The 20,434-nt window shown below is 39.5% G+C and overlaps 3 protein-coding genes across 4 annotated transcripts in view; 2 read left to right on the plus strand and 1 right to left on the minus strand.

The window, feature by feature from the left end:
- LOC133847174 (uncharacterized) overlaps window positions 1-7,664 on the plus strand; it is a 39,534-nt gene extending 31,870 nt beyond the window's left edge. The window contains exons 2-3 of the mRNA XM_062282009.1: window positions 6,712-7,003; window positions 7,187-7,664. Coding sequence (XP_062137993.1) covers window positions 6,949-7,003; window positions 7,187-7,335 — 204 coding nt within the window. The 5' untranslated portion in view covers window positions 6,712-6,948 and the 3' untranslated portion in view covers window positions 7,336-7,664. The remainder of the gene's footprint in view (window positions 1-6,711; window positions 7,004-7,186) is intronic.
- On the minus strand, window positions 196-6,507 carry LOC133847172 (cytosolic endo-beta-N-acetylglucosaminidase). 2 transcript variants are annotated; one of them, XM_062282001.1, is made up of 4 exons: window positions 6,214-6,507; window positions 3,550-3,787; window positions 2,283-2,609; window positions 196-1,465 (listed from the first exon to the last, which is right to left on the minus strand). In XM_062282001.1, exons 1-4 carry the CDS (start codon window positions 6,374-6,376, stop codon window positions 232-234), a joined length of 1,962 nt encoding a protein of 653 aa, XP_062137985.1. In that variant the 5' UTR covers window positions 6,377-6,507; the 3' UTR covers window positions 196-231. The 2 variants fall into 2 exon arrangements, with proteins under 2 accessions (XP_062137985.1, XP_062137986.1); XM_062282002.1 differs by having other exon boundaries at window positions 3,550-3,839; window positions 6,214-6,340.
- Window positions 7,665-7,838: 174 nt separating the features above from the next.
- On the plus strand, window positions 7,839-18,792 carry LOC133847171 (probable ATP-dependent RNA helicase CG8611). The gene is made up of 5 exons (XM_062281998.1): window positions 7,839-8,227; window positions 8,281-10,037; window positions 11,044-11,471; window positions 17,901-18,090; window positions 18,154-18,792. Exons 1-5 carry the CDS (start codon window positions 8,168-8,170, stop codon window positions 18,422-18,424), a joined length of 2,706 nt encoding a protein of 901 aa, XP_062137982.1. The 5' UTR covers window positions 7,839-8,167; the 3' UTR covers window positions 18,425-18,792.
- Window positions 18,793-20,434: the final 1,642 nt, after the last annotated feature.

Consider the following 20,434-nt stretch of genomic DNA (forward strand, 5'->3'; position numbering starts at 1 on the left):
ATTGTTGAATACAGAGTTGAATGCTTCCCTTTTAATAACAAATTACAATACCCTTTACTACTTTTGAGCAGAGTGTGCGGTATAAAGCGGCGCTCCACAAAAAAAAACAAATTGCACAGGTCGCCGAAGACAAAGCGCTAGGCAGAGACAAAGACCGAGAAAGTGAGAGAGAGAGAGAGAGAGAAAGAGCGTGCATTTAAGTTGCGTGTTTGTGTTTAAAAGTGACATTTATTATTGCGAGGCTGCCCCCAAGAAGAGCGCTCCATGGTAGGCGGAAATAAGCGCCTTGTTTTCCGCAGTTGTTTGGTGCACCGCAGTCCAATCGCTCAGCTGCAGACTCTGCACAAAGATGGCGCCCAGATACGCCTCCGACTGGGTCTCTGCTTCCGTTTCCATCCTCGTCTCCCGTCGACACTTGAGACCAATGTCCAGCACCCGCACCGGTCCATCGAAGCGTGCCACATAGTAGCGCATACGCCAGCCCTCGCCGAGCAATCCATGCTCCGCTGGCAGCTGCTGGGGCACCAGATGGCGCGGAATGACGCCGTTGATCGGTTGCAAATAGCAGCGACCCGGCGTGATGATGTGTTCCGCATAATCGCCGCAGAACAGATACAAGCTTAGCTGCTGCCCTTGGCGACGCAACGGACAGCAGCGCAACACAATGTCCAGCTGCTGATGCTCCGGCTGGTGCGAGGTCAACTTGTAGGCATAGCCCAAGAGTAGCACGCCCAGCGGCAGCTCAAAGTCGGTGACAAACAGTCGAAAGGCGCGCTCAAAGTTGAGGACACGCAAAGCGGAGCCGCCCTCGAAAGCGGTATCAAAACTGTGCTCCGCATTGCCATGCAACGGCACCGACGGCTGCAGCGATTGACGCGCCAAATTGAAGAAGGCTTTGCTCCGCATATGACGCGTGCCACGGACATAGTCCTCACATCCAGAGCCAACGCCAAAATCCGTGTAAAATGGCAAACGGCGATACGGATGCGTTGCAAGCAATTGCCAAATACTCGACCACCATTTCTCGTTGCGTTGCAAGAAGGCCGCATTGAAGTCAGCGTTGCCGGCCTCGTTGCGTATGTCGTAACCGAAATCTTGCAACGTCTCGTAACACCAGGCGGGGGCAAAGATCCCGGCGGAGAAGCCACGACTGGCAACCCGTGCCAGCGTCTGTGCACTCTCAAATCCAGCCAACTGATTGCGTCCAAACACATCGAGGCCCATGAAGACACGTTGCTTAGGCGCCGCCTCTCCGACGACTGTCAACTCGCTTATGGCGAGATTTTTATCGTTCCACGTGTAGTTGATCAGCATGCGTTGGCTGTGGCGAAAGAAACGCACGTTCTGCTCATTCAGCTCGTTCTGCCAACGCAGCGTGCCGCTATCAATGATGCTGTCGTACCAGAAGACCCGACCATGCGGCACCTGGGATTCGGTCGCGCGACGCAGCTCGTCCACAAACAGGCTGCAAAACGAAAAAGGGAAACAAATTAGTAAATGCATTTTGTAGCATACTTTTGAGGGCGACACTATTTAATGCACTATGGTCCAGGAATCCACTTTTGTTGATATTAACAACTCCTGAACTACATAAGACTTTTTTATTTGAACTAAGGAATGCATGAAGTGCAATAACGAATACAATTCCTTTAGTCAGTATACGTATACTCAATACAATTGAACCTTATTGGGAACGTATTCCAATCTCTTTCGAGTTGCATTTCTAATCTACAAACCAAATGGAAATATGAAACTAGCTGAAAGTCTTTATAACAAACTAAAAAGAACATTCAAGTCGCATTTCAATTTGATTTATTTTCATTTTAGACTCTGAACTATGTTAATTAGCTAGAAAGCTGCAGTGCCACTTTGAATAAAAGCAAAATATCGTCTATTCATTTTAAAATATACCAAATTTATATATCGCAAAAAAAAAAACAAGAAAAATATCCGAAATGCTATTGGCACGTTGATATTGCCAAAATATCCAATAGTGTTAAAATATACCAGATTATCAGTTAAATCAACTAAGACCCTTAGTAAGTAGACATTTTTTTCAAAAGTATTTTCTAGCCTCCAGAAAATAATACCCTATGGGTAGCGAGTATAAAAACTTGCCAGAATGTTAGTTTCAGGTTCAATGTACATAAACATATCAACAGATTTAGCTAATGAGTGCAATGTAAATGTATACAACTAGAATCCCAGCTTGGAAACTTAAAGCTTTCAATATTGATATCAGCATTTTGCTCTAAGTTATCTTTAAAGTAAGCACTACTCACTATAAATTGGGCATATAGCTCTCGCGCACTGAGTGCTCCACATTGATGAGCCAGCCCTCGAAGCAAAAGTGCAGACAGAGCCGGGTGAGGGCGGCAACAGCGCGTTGCACGCTCTCGCGGCTGGCCAGGAGTTCCTCCAGCAGCTGGTTGCCCGCGGATCCTTCCACTATGTAGGTGCCCAGCACTGGGACACCGTGACGATGGGCGGCATTGAGCCAACCGCTGGGCGGAATCGTCACATAGTTGTGACTGAAGTAGCAGAAATAATCGACAGCCGACCAGTGCACAAAACGATAATCGTCGAACTTTTGCGAGCTGTGATAGTGACTGGGAAGGGCAAAGGGAAGGAAAAAAGTATTAGAATGGTACATATATAGTATATTACATATATGAAGTATATATGGGGTAAAGGGAAAAGAAGAAATATTAGAATGGTATATGGTATATAGCATATATTAGATAGTATATAATGTACAGTAAATAGTAAATAGTATATTATCTTTATGTGGTATACAGTATATAGTGATTAGTTTTTAGTATATTCTATACTTAGTATTTTTTATTGATTATTAAGTATTTAGGGATTAGCATATTGTATACTTAGTATTTAGTATATTGTATATCTAGTATTAAGTATATTGTATACCTAGAATTAAGTGTTTAGTATTTAGACTTTATTATTGGCACTTAGTTTTTAGTGTTAAGTATTTAGTATATTGTAATTTTAGTATTTAGTATTTATCATTTAGTATATAATATATAGAATTCAGTATTTAGTATGTTACTTAGTATATAATATTTAGCATTCAGTATTTAGTTTTTAGTATTTTATTTTTAGGTTTTGGATTTTAGTATTTCATCTTTAGGTTTTAGTTTTTAGTATTTCATAATAAGTATTTAATATACACTATAAATAGTATATATCTAGTATATTTCTGTATGGTATATATTTAGTATATTGTAATTTTAGTATTTAGTATTTATCATTTAGTATATAATATATAGTATTCAGTATTTAGTATGTTATTTAGTATATAGTATTTAGCATTCAGTATTTAGTTTTTGTATTTTATCTTTAAGTTTTGGGTTTTAGTATTTCATCTTTTGGTTTTAGTTTTTAGTATTTCATATTAAGTATTTAGTGTACACTATATACATTATATATATGGTATATTGCTGTATAGTATATAGTATTCTGTATTTAATATTTAGTAAATATTATATATACAGTATTTCGTATTCAGTATATATCTGTTATAAAGCTTACCGATCGGCCAGATAGTTGCCCATCATGTCGTGACAGACGAGAAGTTCGCGTTGATTCTCCGCGTTCACCTCGCGCCGATGACCGCCCAGCAGATCCGTGTGTGCGTCCAGATAGACACCCGAGCCACGCACCTGAGTGTCGAGGGGACGGACATATCGTCGCCAATCGATGTTGCGGCTACGCACCTCGAAGTTAAGCAATTGGGTGTTGTTCAACAGCGGCTGTGCCTCGAGCTGGGCTGCAATGCGGTGTGTTAGCATTGTTTGATGCATTCGTACTCGTTGCTGCAACTGTTGCAAGCGAAATAACTAACTGTTTAGCTAAGCTCTCTATATTTATCTCGGTTGCATAGCTCCATTCTGTTTTTTTTTTCTCAGCAAATTGTGTGCGGAAGTGTCGAGGTCGTCGAATGATTTCGATTAAATGTATTAAGCTTGCCCAACAATCGTTGCCTGATTGCACAATCTTCCTCTCTCTCTCTCCTCTCTCTTTCTCTGTATCTCTTGTGACAGCATCTCGAACAAGTTTCGACAAAACCTTAAAACTTTGTGTTCCTTTTGTGGGGATTTTAAAGTCAATTTGGAAACAGTTCCAAAGTGGTTTTTGGGGCTTCAAACTCACATAACTCAATTTCAAAGTTGCATTTTAGCGAACATCAAGCAAATAGCTTAAATCAATTTCCCTCTATAACGATGCACTTTAAGTTTATTATGCCACAATATCCCACACACTCAATGCATATAAAACCAAGCTCAATTTGACAACATAAGTTGTGATTAAGTAGAGAGGGGAAAAGAAACCATCTTTAAAGATCCCATTTTTTGTACTACAGTCCCCATAAATGCATTTTATTTGCAAGCAGGTTTTTATTTGGTTATTTTACAAATTTAATATTCTTTTTTATCTTCTTTTCACAATAAGCTTAATTTTATATTTAAAGCTTAATTGCAAATCTGCAGCTAGCTTTTCCAAGTGATAATAATTTGCATCAGAAGTGCTGTTCATTTATAATATTGTATTAAAGTCGTTGACTTTAACATTGAAAATGTTTACTAGGCAATGTGGGTGTGGCATGGGCGTTATCTTGAAGCACACTCAAAGCGCAGTTGGAAACACAAACACATAACGATTACGTCTTATCGCTCATTTCACTTCATTTTCTACGGGTGCACAGCACACAAAAAAAATACAAAATTCCGTAAAAAAAAGCAATGTTCATTTGGATTTTGTGAATAATTCATGCGGTCAGCATAGAGAAATAGATTCGGATTCGGACTCGAATCCGGGCAACGTAGTGACCTTCAAGCCACTTCAATTGCAGTTTCTAATATGCAGCAACAGTAGCTGCCACAGCAGCAACAACAGCAGTAGCAGGCGTTGCAACAGCAACAGCAACAGCAATAGCTGTTACAACAGCAGCCGCATCACTATTGCCGTTTCCTGTGGCTAAACATTTCTCTTTTTTCTTCTTCCTATACCCGCTAGCTAAAAACTGTCGAAGGGTATGCTCAGTTTGTGTCAGTCGAAAATTGTACAGAGAGAAATAAATGGTTTAATATCGGAATACTTTACATATAACTGATTCACTCTATATATTATAATATATATATACAAATTGTATTGCAGTGTGACTCAAGCAGGCTATAGTAAGGCAGTCAATTTATTTCAAAATAGTAATAATAATAATAGAAAAGATAAGTGCCCAAGTAAAAACAAGCATTTGCCCTTAAGTTTATTGCTTCTTGTAAGATTATTACTGGTAAACATTGCATGCACTTTTCATTTATTTATTGCGAAAAATTGATAAGATTGGAATACTTAGTTCTTAAAGAAATGTACTTAACTTAAGACGCAAAGCAATAGTGTCTTAAAACCTTCAATGCATATATTATATTATTTAGGGCAGTTTCGATAGATTTTCAAAAGCTGCTAATTATAGAATTAAATTCGCAAAATCATAAAAAGTTATAATGGCCACTTGTGATATTAAAAACTATCGAAAACAGCTGTTTTAATTATTATAAACTAATTATAGAAGCAGAGTCCAGAAAAAATAAAAATACCTTGAACGTAATAATTAACAGAATTTGAATAGCTGCTAAGAAGTTCAATAGAAAGTATTTTGGAAAGCAGTTAAAAACACTGCTTGATTGTGTTGGTCACACTAAAGAGTGCACCGAGTATTTTAGAGTCGAGTGTGCACACTTTTTTTTTACGTAGCTGCTGTAGAGGAGGGTGGGGATGGGGGTTGTGTTGGAGTTGCCGCCATGTTGTGGCTACAAAGTGGGGCGCAGGCAACAAGCAGGAGGCATTTTGTGCAATTTGTGCGCAACGAGGCGTCTGAGCGGAACTTTAATCTATCATTGCTGCTGCTGCTATGATATGGATTTTTGAGCAGCGCCCTTCACGCATACCAATGAGCTCTGATCTGCTGACCTTACCAACAAACCGAAAATGGGTTTTTCATGCAGACGAGCAATACAAGTGTGTGTGTGTGTGTGTGTATGTGTGCATTGTATATGTATTAGTATGCCATTAGAAGATATTATTCTTTTGAGGTCGAAACGAAAATACTTAAAACTAATAAGCTTCGGCATAACGGAGTGCATATTGATTGGCGTGTTCTACTTTCAACGTACATAAGTATTTAAATTTCGTACTTACGGCAGCCACAGGTGCACTCCTGTGTGGAGCAAAACTCACACAGCTGTTTGCCCGCGAATTGCGCCTCATAATCGTAGCCGGCATTTGGCTGTGCCTCCACAATTTGAGACGCCGCTGGCAATTCGTCAGCAGCAGCAACACCAGCAACGTTATCTTGCTCCATTTGTACACCTTATCACACTATCACTTACACTCACTCACTCACTGAACAAAAAAATAAAAAAAAACACGTAATTTATACGAAATAGAACAACGCAGCGCGAAACTTTTGTTAGCTTTTGTTTTTCTTGCCAATCAGCTGAGAGCGTCGCCGGCTAGGCCGCCATATTATAGTGTTGCATAATAGTGTTGACTAACAGCGCACAAATTGCGAAAGGTGCAAGCAGTGCGCACTACTTGCTACTACTTTAAATTTGAATTTAAGAGCGCGACATTTGAAATTTATTGCTGCCAATTGAAATAGAAACTATAATAGCTTAATATCTTTTTCACTTACAGAACATTTGACTTGGCACTGGCAAAATCAAGCCAAGGCCGCAATGCAGCCGAAAATAAATTGTAATTAAGCAAAGCTACTGAAGGAGACAGTAGAAAAGAAAATAAGAGTTGGCGGTTTTATTGGCAACTGTTGGCAACGGAACGGAACGCCAAGTTTATTTATTACGCTGTGCTGTGCAAACTTTTCTTTGGCAGCCAACAAACCAACGAAGACAAACAGATTAAAACAAAAGCAAAATGCCAGCAGGTCGTGTGGCCGGTAAAGCCGGCTACTCCAATCACTATTACAATGGTGAGTTTAGCTAATTTAAATAATTTATTTAAACATTTGGCACCGAATTGTTGCCCATTCAATTGCAATAATGCGCATCGATTGCAGTTGAAAAGCATAGTACACTGAGTGCTTGAAATTTCATTTAAAATTCATCCTCTGTATTCTCTCTCTCTCTCTCTCCCTCTATCTCTCTCTTTATAGGTCGCTCGTATGTGGGCATCAATGAGGAAATTATGTGGGTTAGCATTGGCATGGGCGTGACTATAGCGTTGCTTATAACGATTGCATTGTGCTACATTGCGCGAGAGAAATGCCAAAAACGTCAACGTGAATATTACGTGACGGCATAGTTAATGTATGCAGCCTGCCAGCGACACGACGAGAGCGGGGCTGAGGCTGAGGGGGGAGCAGGCGCCATGTCAACGGCAACGCATTGCATTCTCCACATGGAGGACATCGATGCGGATATTGTTGTAGACAAAAAGCAGGCGTTGTCAATAGCAGCACCCGAGAAGACAGCGGAGGCGGAGAGGGATGCGACGCAGGAGGCGCCAGGGGAGGAGCTGGAGCTGCAGGTGGAGTTGATGCCTTTGCCGGCGGTAACCATTATGAGCTGGGCTGTTGTTGACATTTGTGGGGCTCGCAGCTGGGGCTAGCCAAAAAAAAACAAAAACAAAAACACGAAGAAAGAAAACAAAATAAACACAACCCACCATTTAAAGCAAAAAAAAAACACACACACTCACACACACTCTCTATATATGTATGAAGCATTCTTTGCATCAATTGTTGTACTAATTTTTTTTTTTTTGTGATTGTAATCGAGAAATTGTTGTAAGCATAGAGAACAGCCACGCAGCGGCACATTACTTTAAAGTGAAACATGTTATTAAATTTGCCAAGATATATATATATATATAAATAAATAGCGAAACTCATTCGTGTTTACATTTTCTCGGGAGTTTGAATTGCGCGCTCTCAGCACGCATTGGCAACACTGCGCGGCGTTGCCACCAAACACTGCGCTGTACATTTGCACAGCTTGCGCGCGCACTGCTTGTGTGTCTGCACACTGCTTGCCAGTGCTGGTCAGCTGTTCTGCCAGTGCGTGGTAAGAAGAAGAAGCGCGCGCACGTTTTTTATTTACAAAATTTGTTCTTAGACAAACGTATCGAATGCGCCATGGATGACAATATAACGTTCAATGTAATAACAAAGCCGGCTATTAAAACAGTGAAAAAGGTAAGCGTTAGCAAGCAGCATTGATAGACTTTACATATGTGCTTGTATTGCAGGCGGCGCCTGTGGCAAAGGCGCTGAACAAAAAAACACGTGCAGCAGCGGCGGCGTCGTCGGGATTTGAATTCCAGTTCAATGCAGAGAAGCCCAAGGTGAAGGCGCTGGTGGTGCGCCGTCGTGTGGCGACACAGCCAAAGGTGCCGGCAGCAGTCACAAAACCGGCAGCGCAGTTAAAAGAGTCCTCAAAGGAGCAGCCAAAAGAACTGCCCAAAAAGTCCGTTAAACCTGCTGTTAATGGCAACAAGGATGCGACTGAGGACGACAACAGCTTCATGTTCAATGTATTCACCGCACAGCCCAGCGTGCCCGCTCCCAAGCCCAAGGTGGTGGAGCCACCCAAACCGCTGCTCAACGATCTGCGCAACAAAAAGCAACTGCGTGCCGCTCTGCGTGGCCAAAAAGAGAATCCCAACAAGCAGCCACGTGCCGGGGATCTGTTCAAGGCGAAGCTGGATGAGGAGCACAGACAAAAGCGTGCCGCCGAGCAGCCAACAACAATAGCTGCTGATGCTAAAGAAGATGCAGATGGCAAGCCAAAGACGCCAGCGCAGACGGCAAACAAGTTTCGCACCAAGAAGATTGGACTCTTCGATCAGAGCGATGTGGCCGCACTTAAGCAACTGGGACAACGCGCCGTCAAGCCCGTGAAGGAGACCATCTTCTCGGGCAGCAAAGTATCCAGCTTGGGGCTGCATCCACATGCCGAAAAGAATCTGGCCGATTTGCTAAGCATCACCGAACTGACCACCGTGCAACAGAAGACCATCCCAGAGGTGCTGGCAGGCCGTGATGTGTTAGTGCGTTCGCAAACGGGATCGGGAAAGACGTTGGCCTACGCTTTGCCCATTGTGGAGCGTTTGCAGGCTCAACAGCCGCACATCAAGCGCACCGACGGTGTGCTCGCTTTGATCATTGTGCCAACGCGTGAGTTGACGCTGCAAACATACGAACTGTTCCAGAAGCTGCTCAAGCCGTATACCTGGATTGTGGCGGGCACATTGCTCGGCGGCGAGAGTCGGAAGAGCGAGAAGGCGCGTCTACGCAAGGGCATCAATGTGCTCCTGGGCACACCTGGACGTCTCGTTGATCATCTGCTGCACACGGCCACATTTAATCTGTCGAAGCTGCGTTTTCTGGTGCTCGACGAAGCCGATCGTCTGCTGGAGCTGGGCTATGAACGTGATGTCAAGCAGCTGGTGGAGGCCATCGATAAGCAGCGCACAGAGGCAGCCAAAGCAGAGGCAGAAGCAACTCCAGTTGCCATGCAGAGCATGTTGCTGAGTGCCACGCTCACGTCGCAAGTGCAACAACTGGCGGGATTGACGCTCAAGGATCCACTGTACATCGACAACAGCGATGAGGCCGCTCAGGCGGCGATCAAAGGCAACGCCAGCGGCTACGAGAAGGAAACCATTGAGGCACAGCTCGCTGAAGGACTCGGCGAGTACATGGAGGATCTGACTGGTGTGCTGAGCATACCGGAGAATCTGCAACTCAGCTATGTGATTGTGCCGCCAAAGCTGCGTTTGGTCACCATCTCGGCGCTGTTGGCCAAAGAGCAGGCGGCGAGTCCAAAGCAGTTTAAGGCCATCATATTTATGAGCACCACTGAAATGGTGAATTTCCATCATGATCTGTTGAACGAGGCGCTCACACGTCGCGTCCTCGACGAGGACGACGAAGAACTGGCTGCCGAACAGGAGCAGGCCAATGATGGTGAGAAACCGCTGCTTCAAGGACTGCGATTCTTCAAGTGAGTGTTTGATGATTGTTTAATGTCGATAATTGCAACTATATTTGATAATACTATGATGTCGGTAATTGCAACTATATTTAATTGCAAATCCAAGTTAATTTCTTAATTCGTATTAATGCAGCACATCTGAAGCATTGATTTAGTTTTGTTTTGTTCGTAAACTTTACAGTTTGATAAGTTAATTGCGAAATTTAGCTTATGTGCACTTAATTCTTTAACTTAAATGCAGTTGTTTTCTCGAAAGCTTTTAATTGGAATGCATTCCGTATTTCGGATTATTGCAGCACTTCTGAAGCATTCATTTAATGAGCTCTGCTTGCAAAATGTTTATATTGAAAAGTTAATTGCAAAAAATAGTTTATCTGCACTAAGTTTTTTAACTTAAATGCAGTTCATTTGATTCAAACTGCTTTAACTGAAATGTATTGCGTATTTCATTTATTTTAATGCTCTTAACTGAAATGCATTTCATATTTTGGATTATTGCAGCATTTTTGAAGCACAAACTTTGCTTGAACACAATTGAAAAATCTTTAACTTATGTGCATATAATTGCATATTTCACATATTTGCAAAGTTGTTGGAATATTGCTTTCTTTCTTTTCAAAAAAAATGAATTGAAAAATGTAGTTCGAAAAGTTTTCTTTTCTTGATTTAAATAATTACTAAGCAATGGAATCGTTAAACTTTAATTGCATATCATGAGAACTTATTTTAGGAAAAGTAATTTCTAAACGAAAGTTTGAACTAAAACACTTATTTGCTTTTTATGAAGAAAGGTTCATATGCAAAAGGTAAACAGCGCTGCTTGAAAAATATAGTAAATAATTTTTGTTTGGAAAAACTTATAAAAAACATTCTATGTATAATTGTTGTGAGATTCTTTTGAAGTGCATAAGATTGCACATAAGTGCAACTTTGTTTGACTGGTTTGCATTTATCGACAGACATTGTATTTCTCAAAAGATGAACTTTGCAATTAATTTCATTGATTTCTATGCAGGTTGCATGGCTCGATGACGCAAACGGAGCGACAGGGCGTCTTTCGTGGCTTTCGCGATTGCGGCAGCTGTGTCCTGCTGGCCACCGATGTTGTTGGCCGTGGCATCGATGTGCCCGACATCAAGCTGGTGGTGCAATACACCGCAGCACAGACGACAGCGGACTTTGTGCATCGCGTTGGACGCACAGCGCGAGCCGGTCGACGAGGTCGAGCGGTGTTGTTCCTGGCGCCGAGCGAGGCGCAATTTGTGCGTCACTTGGAGAACAAACGCATTCGCATTCAGCAGGCGGATATGTACAGCTATTTGGATGCGCTGGTGCCGCGGGATCCGGAGGCACGGAATGTCCAGGAGGCAGCTTCGAATTTGCAGCATAAATTTCAATCGCTGCTCGAGGATGATCGGGAGCTGAACGACAAATCGTGCAAGGGTAAGTTCCCATGGCAGTTGTTGGCTGTGACTTTTACTCCCCATCCTCCATCTCCATCCTCCATGTCCCATTTGTAAACGCAACTAGCAATTTAATCCTTTCACCCAAAAGAATATTAACTTTGTAATTACGATGTACATATACATATATATGTATGTATTTTTTTTTCGCTGCTCTGTCGAATGGCGCAACGCGAAGGGGGGAAGGGGGAGAGGCAAGTGATAGACACTGTTTTTCCAATTATAAGTTGGACATTCGAGGCCACGCCCACTTGTATAGCGGCTGGCAACGCGCGTTAAAAAAAAAACAACACGGAAAAATTATTTCATATTTGAAGTTAATTTCGATTGCGTGTCGAATCGACTGACTGTCAGACTGACTGCCACTCCCCCTTCCCCCTGATTCCGCCCACCACTCCACGCTGTGTAAAGTGACCAGCACTCCTGTCGTCGCCACCGCCATCGTCACCGCATATCCTTGTGCTCGTTATACCCTTTCCGTTAATGAGGCTGTCTGCATTCCAACGACATGAATAATGCGCTTCGATTACTGCACTTGATTTGCTTTCTTTGGTATTATTTTATACCATAACTTTGCAATGGTTTTTGTGTATTATTTTATGCTTTCGATTGCTTTATTGGTATTATTTTATACTATAAGTTTTCAACTTGATTTTATTTTTCCTTAAATATACTTTTTTTTGGTATTATTTTATACTATAAGTTTGCAATGCTTTTTTAGTATTATTTTATGCTATTAGTTTGCAATGCTTTCGTTGTCATTTTTCAAACAATTGTTTTTTTTGGTATTATTTTATACTATAAGTTTTCAATCTGACATCATTTTTTTCATATATTACTGTTTTTATATTATTTTATAATATGAGTTTGCAATGCCTCTTATTTAATTTTTCTATAAAAAGTGTTTTTAGGTAATATTTTATACTATAAGTTTGCAATCTGAGATAATTTTTTATATTGATTTTTTTGTATTATTTTATACTTTAAATTTGCTAGGCTTTCAATATAATTTTTCTTTAATTTACGTTTTTGGCATTATTTTATATTAAAATTTTATTTGGTATCATAATTCTTCAAATTCGTTTTATGATATTATTTTATATTTTAAGTTGCAATAGTTTTTCTTTAAATTGATTTATTTGGTATTATTTAATACTATTAGATTGCAATCTGATTTTTCTTTATGGCCGTATGAGAGTGCCAAATAAATCTAGAATTTTTGGCATAGAATTCCTGAGTCTGAAAACAATTATTTTATGCATTTTTGTGTATTATTTCTAAATAATATTTAAATCTATTCAACTCAAATTTAGCTTGTTAACTAACATCAACATTCAGCATTAATTGCCTTGATTCAACTTTCAAATTTATATTGCTTTTCTTTATAATATAATTTAATATAAAATTACATTTCGTTGTGATCTTTTCTTTGTTCTCATTCATTCACCGATTGAAGATCAAAACAATGCCAAGCAATATAGTTGACAAAATTCAATCATGCAGCAAGAAACAGATTTTTATCACTGATTAAAGTTATTATGATGAATGTTTAGAATTTTCAAGTTTTCTGTTTATTCATCAAATCAGAAAAAAAAAGGTTTTTTGTTTTATCAGTTAATAACTTAATTAATTGCTCCGTTTTAGTAGGAAATTGAATTAATAAATTTTATTAGCTGATTTGTAGTGCTTTAAAAAAGTGCCAGGTATTGTTTAAAAAAGTATAAAACTCAATTCAAGGGAAGAAAAGTGTATTTGCAGCTGCGGTTTAGCCACTCAATTGATGTAGATATATTTTCATTCCCTTTTTTTCCTTGTGTTTTTTGCTCTGTCCTGTTAATGTCCTGTTGAAATTGTAATTGCAGCGCGGTTGAGAAATAAAAAGTTAATTAGATGTTACCAAGGCAGAAGGACGACGCAATGCGTTCCCTTCCCCCCCCCCAAAAAAAAAGTGGGAAGAAAGCTAAAGTCGAGAGTGGGAAAGGGTTGACAAGCTATAGTCAGGGGAAAGTCCGAGATAAGGGAAAGGGAAAACAAGAGTTGAAAGGAAATTGATGTGTATCTGTTTGATTGGAACTAGTAAAGTGCCACGCCCACGTTGATTAAAATGGGATGCAAATGAATCATGAATCACTCAAAAATCGCAACAGGAAACGGAAACTGTGAAATGCAAACGGCAAAACAACAGGAATGATACACAAAAAAAAAGGAGAAGAGATATATATAACTGAAGAGAAAACCATGATAATAAAGATGAAGACAAAAAAAACAAGGAGAAGGAACTGTGAAGCTGAAGCTGAAGTTAAAGGCAACCAGGCAAAATGGCAACTCAAATTGCACTTAAGCGTCGAGTCAAGCGTCAAGACAGGAAGCCACTTGGTAAAACTTGGGCGAGCAAACAAAGCGAGAGAGCGAGAGGGAGAGATGGAAGAGGAGTAGAAAGAGAGGGGAGAAACTGAAGCTGGTTGCAGTTGATGTGCTCTGCTGTGCTGTGTCCAATCAAAAAGCCATTAAAAAGTATTACGCTTGAACAAAACTCTACAAAGCAGCAGATAAAAGCAAACTACACGAAAATAGAAAACAACTACTCGAGCGAAAGAGCAAGAAAACGATACACGACAGAAAGAGAAAGACAAAGAGAGAGAGAGAGAGGGAGATAGAACAGTCATTGCACATCCTTGGGTCAAAGGAGCAACGTAGTGCTGGTTGAATAAGTCGGGACAAATGTTAATTGGCAACAGCTTCCAGCTAAAATGCACTCTTGAGGTGTCGAGGAATTTCGTTTAGAAACAGTAATTGCAATTAGTTCTATAGTTAATACAATATTTGGGTATACATTTTTTAATGAAATCAGTTTCTAGTTCAATTCTTAATTCGATTAATTGCTATAATGTGAGCAATACATTTTATAAAGATTCTATAATATCGTTGTTTTTATTATTGTTATTTCTTAAAGAAATCATGGTTTAGTTCTGTTTCCTATTCGATACTACTTCAATTCTTAATTCGAATATGAATAACAAATATTATAAAGATTCTAAAGATTCGTTGTTCTTATTATTGTTATTTCTTAAATAAATCATATTTTAGTTCTATTTGGTATCATCGGTATCAACTTGTTTTCTAGTTCAACTCTTAACTCGATTAATTTCTAGAATATAAACAGTACATTTTATAAAGATTCTATAATATCTTTCTGTTATGTTATCTAGTGCAATATCATTAATTTTGTATAATTTCCAAATAATAATAATAATAATAATGCAGAAAACACTTGATAAAATATATTACTAGGAACTCTTAAGTAATCAAATCGATGCAAAGCGAATGAAATTGAAATATTTCGTAAGCAAGGGAGCTTAGAAAAAAATAGCCTGAAGGCCCGAGGAATTGTATTCGTTATTTTAATAAAATAATACTAATAATTTCTGAATCAATTCATAGTAAAAATGTTGCGTGTCTCCAAGCTTAATAACTAACAAAGATATAAATTAATCCCTTGATTTATATTTTTCATTACAAATCAAGCCTTGTACTTCTTTCTGCAATTAGGATATTTCTTAAACATTATGTATTAAAAAGTGTTGACTGGTTACAAACTAAAGAACTTAGAGATATGCAATCCCTGAATCAATCTTTTCGATTTCAGTTGAAGCTTTGTTTTCTCTTTCCTGCTTAACTATAATATTAATTTGCAAAGAGCGCTCCTCCCCTTTTGGAATTGTGTTGACATTAAGTTGGGAATTTTTTGACGAGCTGTGCACCGTTAATCATTCAATCATTAACTAAACATCAAAGCCTGTTGCCATTGTCCAGTGTAACCACATGATTAAGTGCTCTTAATACTGAAGTAGATACAATGAACATTTTAACTCTATACTTTTGTCTGCTTGTGTGTGAAACCACACAGAACTGAAGCTGAAAGTCGAATCCTGTCGACCAAAAAAACAAAAAAAAAAAGACAAAGCAGGGAGCGTATTTGCGGTCGAGAGGGAGAGACAGAAAACAATCACAACAATTTGCCACGCCTACACAGTCGAAAGAGAGAGAGAGAGAAAACCACATGGACACGCGCGCTTTATAAAAATATCCGCTTGCATTTGCCGTCGACGGACGCATTAGTTGAACCACCTCCCCAAAAATTCTCCTCCTCAATCCTCCCCACAGCTAAACAATGGAAATCGCTGAGGAATGGGTGAGGAAAAGGGAATGTGGTGGGGGGACGAATGTGGCATAAAAAGCCATTTTGTGCGGTTTTGTGCACTGGCTGCTTTTGGCACGACATTCGGTCTTTGGGCTCTCAGATTTTTGCCTTGGGCTTCACGGCTTTAGCTACCCTCAGACAGACAGACAGAGAGAGAGAGAGAGTGAGGGGGGCGAGAGTGCTCGAATGACATTTATTTTATTCGCAACTTCCGGCTTGCAGACGTCTCCAAACATCCGGGCTCGTCATACTTTTTGTTTGTTTAATGTCTGCCACTTGACTGTAATCGCATTTGCGGCAATTAAGCAGCCCCAAAGACAAGGGCTTGACTTTGAGACACCCCACACACACACACACACACACACTCAGAGACCGCAAAAAGGGACTAACGATGGACGGACGGACGGACGGACAGACGGACGGATGGCGTTGAGCTGCGCTGAAAGCTGTGAACGTAACGAAAGGATGAAACGGCGACTGTTGCCAGTTAATTGCCGGGGCTGAGCTGCTGCGTCTTTGACTTTATGTCTTCTACATCCCCCTCTTGCTGTGACTCTCCTCCTCCTCCTCCTCCTCCTCCTCATCTCTCGCTCTCCATTTCTCACAAGTTGAGCCTCGATTTGGGATTAATGCGCTCACTGCTATTGTTTAGCTAATGATGCCAAAGTTAGTCGGTATTTTTCACCCAACTTTACTTTACATAGCGAATTATTTATTGCTGTGAACCGGTTCACAGATGGCTCAACATGTTTTTATGCTTTTATGTGTATTTATTTATACTTTTGACTAATTAGTTGGTGCTGTGAATTGGTTTGGAACTTTGACAAACTGTAGCTGCTGCTATTTCAATAATATGAACCGGTTCAAAAGTGGTTCAGGCTGATAACTTGACAGTGCTTGTCGCTAAGTTGATGAAATTTCCTTTATTGACTTAACAAATTTGATATATTTCAAATTTAGTTTGAGCAATATAAATAAATTATTTAATGACAGCGCTGTAAACCGGTTCAGAAATGGTTTAGGCTGATAACGTGACAGTGCTAGTTGCTAAGTTAGTGAAACTTCTTTTATTGACTCTGCTTATTAGATCAATTTCAAATTTAGTTTGTACAATAATAAATAATAAATACACTATTTAATTGCCTTGCTATGAACCGGTTCAGCTTCATAACTTCACAGTAGTAACTTGACTTGCAGCTATATTGATGAAACTTCTTTCATTAAGTTTATAGTTTATATGTTGTTAACATTTTGTTAGAAAATGTTAGAGAACTGTTTAAATGCGCTGCTATGAACCGGTTCGATTGTGGTTAAGTACAATTGCAACTGAAATTGAACAGAATAAACGCTTCGAATTGAGTAGCAAATAGTAACGATGATTTGCCAAAGGAGTGAATGACAATTATACGCCTCAATTTGCATGTTAAGATAGCGATCTATATTCATATGTATTTCGGGTTCGGTACAAACGTTGGATTGAATTGCTCCCATGTGAACGGTTCTCACTTGAGAAGCCACTTTGTGGCCCAATCATTTGTCAGACTTTATCGTCGAGCACTTCACAGCTGTCTCTCTCAAAGCAGGACAAAGAACGTTAACATTTCACAACACATTTGCATGCGTTAGAGGAATGAACGAATGAAGAGTGAGAGAGAGAGAGAGAGAGTGAAAGGGAAGAGTAGTCTATCAAAGATATGGGAGCTGTCTGTATATTTGGTAGTATGCATAATGTCTAACTGATGTTTATCAGACTCACATGCTGTAAGGACAATTGCGGCTTTGCGGTGCGCACGTTGCGGTAATTTGATATCATTGTTGTATAATTTGGCATTGGCTGGCATAAGTGCTGCGTAATTAGCAAGGACATGCCCACAACACACACACACAGACGCAGGGACATAAAAAGGCAGTCAGCGGAGAAAGGACAACGGCAACATCGTTGCTGCATTTTTTTTTTGTTTTCGAGGGGGGGATGGCAACGCGAGAAATCCTTTGCTGACAATGCTCATTTGTCATTTTAACAAATTTATTTTGTAATGAATGCCACACACACACACACTCGCACACTCACACACACACACATGGCAGGCACTTAAGCCAACACATCAATTAATTCTGAAAGCATTAACATGCTACAACTCAACTCGACTCTTCTCTTCTCTCATTCTCTTTTTTTGTTGTATATCTTTTTTTTTTTGGTTTCTGCAGCCTTTGTCTCGTGGATGAAGTTCTATTCGACATTTCCCAAGGAGCTGAAGTCCATATTCAATGTGCGCGTCGCCCACATGGGACACTTTGCCAAGAGCTTTGCCCTCAAGGAGGCGCCCAGCAAGTTTGCCCACAAGCATGCCGCCCCCAAGCCGGCACCGCCCACCAATCGTCTCACCTACACCGAGCGGTAAGTCAGCTAATGAAATATGCACATATATAAATATATATTAAATATATATCTCGTTAACAGTGATCCGGAGAAGCTGCAGCAGGCGAAACGGGCCAAGAAGCGGCTCTATACGACAACGGTGAGCGGGGAAGTGCGGCAAATGCAATCGCAACAGCAGCAAGCAAGCAAATCAGATGGCGAGCGGCGCCATCTATCGGCGGGCGGCGGCGGCGGTTTCGGCAGCAAAAGCAACTTTATGAAGAGCTTGAACAAATCGCGTGCACTCAACATATCCGAATTTGATAGCGGACTTCCAGCTTTGCCAGCGCCCAAAAAACGCAAGCAGGCGTAGTAGAAAGAGACAGAAAGAGAGAGGGAGTGAGAGGAGGAGTGAAGAGAGCGGCATTTTAGGGAGCTATTCAAGCATTTAATCGAAAAGCAGAGCAGCTACAAAAATGCTAAAAAGCCGAAGCCGAAGCAGAAGCAGAGAGAGCCTCATAAAAGTTTCATTTTTCTCAACTTTTAAGCCCGGACGTCCTGCGGGAAAAGTTGGAAGACTCGCGGACGACGACGACGACGACGACGACGAACGCAGCGTAGCATATTTTAAGCTCATCTTTATAGAGAAAACTCTTTTAAACATACATTTTTTTTTTGTGGTATTTTCTGTAATATGTTTTTTAAGAGCAAATATTAGAAATCCATTTTCCGCTCAGTGCAGATTCATTCAGTTTTGAAAATGTCAATCCCTGTTGCTGTCACAGCAGCAACTAAGCGATGTGGCAAGAGGGGGAAGGGTGAGGGGAGTGCGGCACGTGTTGGCCGCCTTTTTGTGCAACTGAAGCGCGTAATTTGTTGGACAAGCCATAAATAAATATGAAACATAAACGCATAAAAAAATCAAACGATTTGCTTTCATTTACTTTTCCCATCTAGTTCGTCTCTCTATTTTTTTCTTCTTTCTTTTTTCTCCCCTGCAATATTTGCGCAGGACACGTGTCGAGGATATTGACAACATCAACAACAACTTCAACGGCAACAAAATAAAGTACAAAAAGGAAACATTCGCTGGCTATTATGCACATTAATTGCTGTTCAGTCCAATTAAAAGCGGAGCTCAGCGATTGATTTTTAATTAGTCTGCGCTTATCGAAGGGTTTGTTTAGCTCTTTTTTTTTCTCTCTTCTGTTTTCTTTGTGTCTGTCTCAACTCGATACTTAAATTGGCCCAGCCAATCAAGCGTGTCCAAGCAACCCAACTACCAACCTCAAGTCTGAAGTCAACTTTGAATGGCGTCCTAATTACGTGCTACGTGCGAGTGTCAACATATGAAATAATATTTTGATTCAATCCACCTTCGTCGCACGCAGCTCAAGCGCTGACTTTTGCACGGCAGCGTATACCCTACATTATCTTGGGGTGTATTGCAGAGCAGATCGGGTGTGACTCACTTATTTACTATATATATAATTTCTATTTTGAAAATTTGTAGTACAATTATTTTTGATTAAAATCAAATGTGCATAAGAAAACCAAATTCCAATGATTCAATTATGTTTTGTTGAAGTGAACTATGCATAAGTAAATCAGATTCCAAAAAAATAACTTGAAACTTTTCTTGAGCTAAGTCTGTTGTTGAATATATGATAGTTTATGGAACATTGAAATTATTTTTCGATTGATATTTATTCTTGGATTAAATCATTAGCGTTGAGCTGAAAATAAAATGATGCTAAATGATATTACTCTAGCACAAATAAGATTCAAATGTTTTGTTTTCTTTATGTATTTTAATATGTTAGAAATAGAAATACTATACTATATACAAGTACTATTTGATTTTAATATGGAGAAAAGATTAATAATATAATTCTCCATATTAATTTCAACTGTAGACAAATGAAATGCCAATTATGATATCTTCAAAGATTTCAAATATGAAAATATTTGATAATAAAATAGAAAAGGCTTAAGAACATTTTTTTTTAAATTTTCTTTTATCACACTCTCAACATACAAAATAAATTAGCCTATAAGATTATCAGATCCAGTAGAGCAGATAAATTTTGGGTGATAGGAAAGTCTATTAAAAGAAGAATTTGGTCTGCAACCGGAAGCAGCTTAAGAACATAGGATAGGTAAAATAACTTTTAATAATAGTTATGTACATATAATGAGTGCTCTGAAGATAAATAAAACGTATTTTATAAGTTGAACAATAAAAATATAAATAAGAATAAAAGATAAATACAATTTAATTTATTAGTTCAACAAAAATAAGAGAAATACAAATAAAGTTTAATTTTTTTTTACTAATATACTCGATTTTTTGTAATAAGAGTTCTCTATAAAATTTAATTTA

Source organism: Drosophila sulfurigaster, chromosome X (assembly GCF_023558435.1).
Source record: "Drosophila sulfurigaster albostrigata strain 15112-1811.04 chromosome X, ASM2355843v2, whole genome shotgun sequence".
NCBI classification, from domain to species: Eukaryota; Metazoa; Arthropoda; class Insecta; order Diptera; family Drosophilidae; genus Drosophila; species Drosophila sulfurigaster.